At 34.4% G+C, this 5958-nt stretch overlaps 1 protein-coding gene and 1 long non-coding RNA gene across 4 annotated transcripts; both read right to left on the minus strand.

The window, feature by feature from the left end:
- Positions 1–768: 768 nt before the first annotated feature.
- On the minus strand, positions 769–1552 carry LOC119640454. Its single transcript, XR_005247671.1, has 2 exons — positions 1273–1552; positions 769–1199 (listed from the first exon to the last, which is right to left on the minus strand). It is a non-coding gene; the product is annotated as an uncharacterized LOC119640454 (long non-coding RNA).
- A 1297-nt stretch (positions 1553–2849) lies between these two features.
- LOC119640452 (probable ATP-dependent RNA helicase DDX55 homolog) lies at positions 2850–4895 on the minus strand. Of its 3 annotated transcripts, none has more exons than XR_005247670.1 (3): positions 4584–4895; positions 3834–4521; positions 2850–3773 (listed from the first exon to the last, which is right to left on the minus strand). XR_005247670.1 is itself a non-coding variant. In XM_038038517.1 (3 exons), the coding sequence occupies exons 1-2, from the start codon at positions 4683–4685 to the stop codon at positions 4144–4146; spliced, it is 480 nt and encodes a 159-aa protein (XP_037894445.1). In that variant the 5' UTR covers positions 4686–4895; the 3' UTR covers positions 2850–4088; positions 4138–4143. The 3 variants fall into 3 exon arrangements, 2 of the variants coding, with proteins under 2 accessions (XP_037894445.1, XP_037894444.1); XM_038038517.1 differs by having other exon boundaries at positions 2850–4088; positions 4138–4521; XM_038038516.1 differs by having other exon boundaries at positions 2850–4521.
- Positions 4896–5958: the final 1063 nt, after the last annotated feature.

The following is a 5958-nucleotide window of genomic DNA, read 5'->3' on the forward strand; positions in this document are numbered from 1 at the left end:
TGTGCTGGCATAGCTGTTAGTTGCCAACCCTGAATGACTTTTAGAACTACCTACTTTACGGATAGCGGATGTGCTGGCATAGCTGTTAGTTGCCATCCCTGAAAGACTGAGGCACATCTTTTCTTATTCCTACATACGAATCGCCAACCAGAGACAAACCGTGGGTCCAGGGAGCCAAGGCAGCTATGACACGTATCCGTTTTTTGCAGTAATCTGCGATAATACAAGGAAAATCTCCAACCACGTGTGCATCAAACCGGTCATAAACGTTTTCAATTGTGTCATAGCCGCCTAAGAAGTCCGCGATAGTACAAGTAAAGTCTCCAACCACGTGTGCATCACATAAACGCTTGACTTGTGTCATAGTCGCCTAAGATAGTACAAGTAAAATCTCATAAACGCTTGAATTGTGTCAGAGCCGCCTAAGTAATCCGCGATAGTACGAGAAAAGAAAAACTCTAACCACGTGTGCGTCAAACCGTTCGTCGGGTCACCTCGCTGGTTCCTTTCCAACCCTCTACAAATCGCTGTTCACCTCGTATACAAATAAAAGCAACTTAAGAACACCCTCGAAGATTCAAGACTTTTCTTATAAATTATCTTGGAAGGAGCCTTGGAGTGGCTGAGTTCTACCCCGGCCAAGAAGGCTCGTTACATTATCATAAAATAATAGCGCTGGCAATACTGTTTGCAATGTGTATTATTTTATTTTAATTTTTTTTTGGCCAGATGTTTAGTTTCATGTAGACAATCGGGAGGCGAACTTGCTTTCAATTGTTGTAAAAGAGTTTTGTTTATTTTTCATAATAAGAATAATTCGTTCAGATAGATTCTTATCGCTAGTTTTATTTTATTTCCCCCAAGCGTCAAGGAAAAAGAATCGGAAACAATCAGGAAACCATTAAAAAGAATAATAATTCTTTTATATATATTAATAAAGTATTTTAAATGTATAATAAAGCTATTAAATTCTAAAATTCAGGAAATCCATGATCCACCATGTGTTTTCGTTCGGTGAGTATCATCATATATTCGAGTCTTTGCTATACTTGGTATTTCTTGGTAGCTGCAAGTTTATTAATTTGGTCCGTTGTAATTGGATGACCATGCATGCGTGTACTCATAGCAGGGCAAAATAAAAGCGGTTTTTTCAAATCCCAAGCGCGTACCATACACATAAGAAGATTATCGCATAATCCCTGAAATGGTATTAAATAAGATATTACAAGAAAGATATTACATGAAATGAATTGAATGAAAAAGTTTACAAACCATTGATTGATATTTTTTTTTTTTTGGAATGTTGAACGGAGATGGACTAAGCCAATAGATTTGTGGCTTATATGTCCAAGATTGATATTTTTGCCAAAGAATTCGCACTGAGCGGTGCAATCACTAATAAATCGACTCATTTTCCTAACTCAATATGCACTACTGGATCACCACGTTTATTCCAGGCTTTTCATTCCATCTCATCATCCAATATTCTGCACTCTGCGGCATGCTAGCCAAATCTAAGAAATGTTTCGCATGTTCCGTCAAAATCACTTTAATCTGAGGAAAGCATAAAAAAAATGTATTAGATATTGACATGCGCTTCATGAAAAACTAAATCTAAAATCCAGGTTAGAATCTTGCAATCTTTCTATTAAAACTGGCAATTTTATGGGAGGTTGTGACCATTTTGAATTGCTCCCGAAAGATGGTGTACAATGCACAAAGCCAGAAAAACAATCCTTAAGGAGGGCTCTTTAATTGATAGAGCCCTTATAGATGACCCGTTTAAAACCTTAACGGCAACTCAAAGGCTTGGTTCGACAAATTTTGCCATTGACCTTTCCTCCAAACTGCAAGCCGATAAAAAGATGACTTAAAGAACTTGTTTGTGTACCCACGTAAAACTCATGATTTTCAGTATAATTTGGATTTTTTACATTGCTGGTTGTCCACTTTATTTTAAATGAAAATAATCAGTGACCTGGGATTAACTTTTGTTTTGAGAATTTTCAATATAATTTGGATTTTTTACATTGCTGGTTGTCCACTTTATTTTAAATGAAAATAATCAGTGATCTGGGATTAACTTTTGTTTTTGAGATATAGAATGAGCCCAGACGTATGTGGCTTATATATTCGCAAAAAGTTTATCAACTTCTTCACAACATAAATGTGGTACAACAATGAAAAGATAAACATGTTTTGCTGATGTCGTGCTGCCAAGTTCGCATTTCTCCAAAAACAAATGCTTGTTAGGAAAAAGATAGTAAACAATTCCTCTAGAACAGCTGCTGAAAAATATAAACAAAAGGAAAATATCTCACGGCTTCCCGCACCACATTAGAGATACCGTGTGGGCGCGTCGCCAATTATTTTAATTGTTGACTCCCCGTTAGGCCTACACCATTATAAACCTAATTAAAAACTACAATAATATTTACAATAATATTTACAAAATAATTAAAAACTACAATAATATTTACAATAATAACGATATATAAATAAAATCCTCATTTATACGTAAGATACGTGCATAATACGTAAATACATAAAAACTATAAATATAATAAATAAATAAAAAGTATTATGGCGGCTGTTATTAACATCTTCACCTGCAAAAGAAAAATAATGTAGTTACAAAATTTTATATGTTAAGCTGATCGCGAATTTACCATTTGGCGTACGGCAGTCTTATATTGTACTGAAGCAATGGTGCGGATGTTTTTATTTTTTTTAAAACTGAAATGAAATAAAAAGAAATGAATTTATTATACACAATTACAGCAAAAGGTATATACGACTTATCTTGACGTATAGTGAGCCTTGGTGGTTTATGGAAGATTGGCGACGGCATATCGTTTCTTGTTCATCTGCAAAGAAAAATTCGAATATAAGTTAGTAACGTATCAACATTTTTATGCTAAACTTGAATTACCTTTACTGGGTTTTTTTGAGGCACGATTTTCCATTTCCCAAAGTGCGACGATGGACTTTTTTAATCTGTAAAGAAAAATTAGAATATAAGTTGGTTACATATCAACATTTTTATGCTAAATTTGAATTACTTCAGTGTGAATGCATGTTCTTATCAATAGACTCCCTGCAGTTTTTCGTTTTTAGCAGCATAATCATGATGAAACCAAGCAAATTTAGTCGGTGCGTCCTGCCGGCAACGGATGATCCATTTGATTTAAAGAAGTCAATATTCGCTACCACAAACACTTGTAAACACTTTGAAAAAATAGCGAAATTCCAGATCGAAAGCATATGAAATCTTATTAAACAGTCTTAAACACTTGTAAACACTTTGTTAAAATAGCGAAATTCCAGATCGAAAGCATATAAAATCTTATTAAACAGTCTCTTTGACCTCAAAAAATCTAGCCTGACTTTTCATATATAGATTTCAATGCGTATGATTTATAATTTACACAAAGTTGACCAACAATTTCCTAGAAAATTGTCCCTTATTTCTAGAATAATCAATAAATCAATAATATCTAAGGGCCTTTGTTGCATGTATCAAAAAGTTATCGAATATTTTCGAATGTTTAAGATTCCACAGATTGTATTTGTTTAACAAGTTATTTTATTATAAATATCAAATAATATCAAAATATAAAAACAATGTATTACAATTCGTTTTTTTAATAATAACATTGCGGCGGTGAAAAGCACGCTCCACATTGAATCCTTCAAGGTATTTGTTCCGTATAGCGAAAACCTGCGATTTCAATATTAAAAGCATCTAATACGTCTACCATACGTTTAAGTTTCTGCATAATTTTAGTAAAAAGTAGGTATAAATAATTCAGTAAGTATGGAATATTAAGCACCTGTTAAAAGACTAAGGCTTACAATCCACTTGACATCTTGCATCAACACGTTGCAGCTGTCTCTGAAGGACCAAAGTATGCTTTTAACACCTGATGATTGCTTAGAGCTCGGCGATTTCTGCAAAATTTTCCCCATTCCGGGCATTGATATGATCCACAAATAGGGATTAAAGTTGCTTGGTGTATATTGCCGATTTTTTTTAATTGCTTTGAGGATATCAAAAGGTCACACGCCAGCAAGTCGCATTGCCAAATCTGCTAGGAACAATAGCAGTAAAACCATTCAATTGCAATGATTTTTTACCTTCTTTTAAAATACGATTAAACGATCCAACCAATTTAAATCTTTATAGTAAATATGCTGATTGGTTGATATGGTTGGTCCCTCGTTCTGTACAGATTTTGTACCCTCTTCAATGCTGCTTCCGCTTACTATAAGTTTTTGACGTAAATGCTTTAACTGCTCATGGGTCAAAAAGACTTGCCATGCCTCCGAGATTTGTGAAGCCAATTCTCTTGTGGGTGAGATAATTATAGCGCCAATTTCTTTAGGAGTCCACGGCGATTCATTAGACCTGCGACTTAACATTTCCAATAGAGGTACTAAAAACGCTAATGTGTTTCTTGATCCAGTTACAGCCTTTGCAGAAACATCTTTGCGTGACAAAAGTGACAATATAGCAGCAGCCTTTGATTAGAAATGTAAAAATTTCCTTTAATACCACAATTCACTGTATGTATTAAGATTACCTGAACAGGTGTCATTAATTCAAAACCCATACTTTCAACAACGTCTAATACGAGGCTAGATAACGGTGGCTTTTCCAATGTGGTCCACTTTTTACGTGACATTTTGTGTGCAAACTTAATATCAAAGAAATTATCCACCTTCTTGCAAATTCTTTTTTTACACTTTTTCTTAATATTTTCTATGTTATTTTAATTATTAGAGCGCAGGATGATATCACTCTGAAAATTTTCTCGATATTACTAAATAAAACAATATTCAACGAAAAGTGCTTTGAATTTTTTTTTTCTTGGTATGTTGAACAGAGATGGACTAAGCCAATAGATTTGTGGCTTATATGTCCAGATAATAAATTGTTGTAATTTTTAGTCACGATTATGTATAAAACGTAACAAAAAAAAAAGAGCGGCCGTAATAACTGAAGTGAGCATGTTAGATGTAATTGGGTGTGTGTGTGTGTAAATGTGCTTGTTGAGTTCTTGAAAGTCAGACAGTGTTGCAAACTTTGACTGAAAACGAAAAGGAATGTTATGGTAATTGAAAATGATTGAACGCAAAAAAAAAAAAGAAAAAAGGAAAAAAGAGGAAAAAGAACAATTCTAAAAGGATTAATTGGCTTTTCTAATAAAGTAAGTTAGTTCCCCGAGATGACGTACATTTTTTGCTGCAAAGAGATCGAGGAGACAGCCATATAACTTGAATAAGCTAAAGGAATCTCTAATGCCATCGAGCCTGTGACATCTGAAGATTAGATGCTCAGCATACTCAACAACATTGCAAACTTCACAAACATCACATGGTATAGCGCGAATCATTTTTAAATAAACTTTGTCATAGGTATGACCACTCATGAGTCTATAAAGAATTTTGATTTCCCAGGAATTAAAAGAAGCCATAGAAAAGGGTTTGAATTGAAATTTGGGATTTATTTTATAGAAAAGACGATTGGATTTAACGAGCGCGATTTTTTAAAATTCATCGTTTAGCTCTTGAAGGATGTGGTTGCAAATTGCCCGTATTGCTTCATTGGGAGTGTATTTGATGGACAAAATTGTCCCATCAACACGAGCTCTCCCTGCATGAAAGTCGGCTTTTACATTTTAAAAAAAGCCGCAGTGACCAGGTACCCAAACGAGATGACAATCATCCACTTGAGATCCATGCAACATCTTATGAATATCAAACACATATTGATTTTCTGCATCTCTTTTATTTGTTAGAAGTAGAGCTGACCTGCTGTCGGAAAAAATAACAAAACGTCTGATACCATCGGTGATAGCAACCTTGATAGCATGTCGAATGGCGAGCAACTCAATAAAAGTAGAGGAAAGTTCCTCTTTCACTTTGACTCGATGTATTGTTTCAGATAGATGTTTC

The sequence above is a fragment of the Glossina fuscipes genome, unplaced genomic scaffold (genome assembly GCF_014805625.2).
Source record: "Glossina fuscipes isolate IAEA_lab_2018 unplaced genomic scaffold, Yale_Gfus_2 121, whole genome shotgun sequence".
Taxonomy (NCBI): Eukaryota; Metazoa; Arthropoda; class Insecta; order Diptera; family Glossinidae; genus Glossina; species Glossina fuscipes.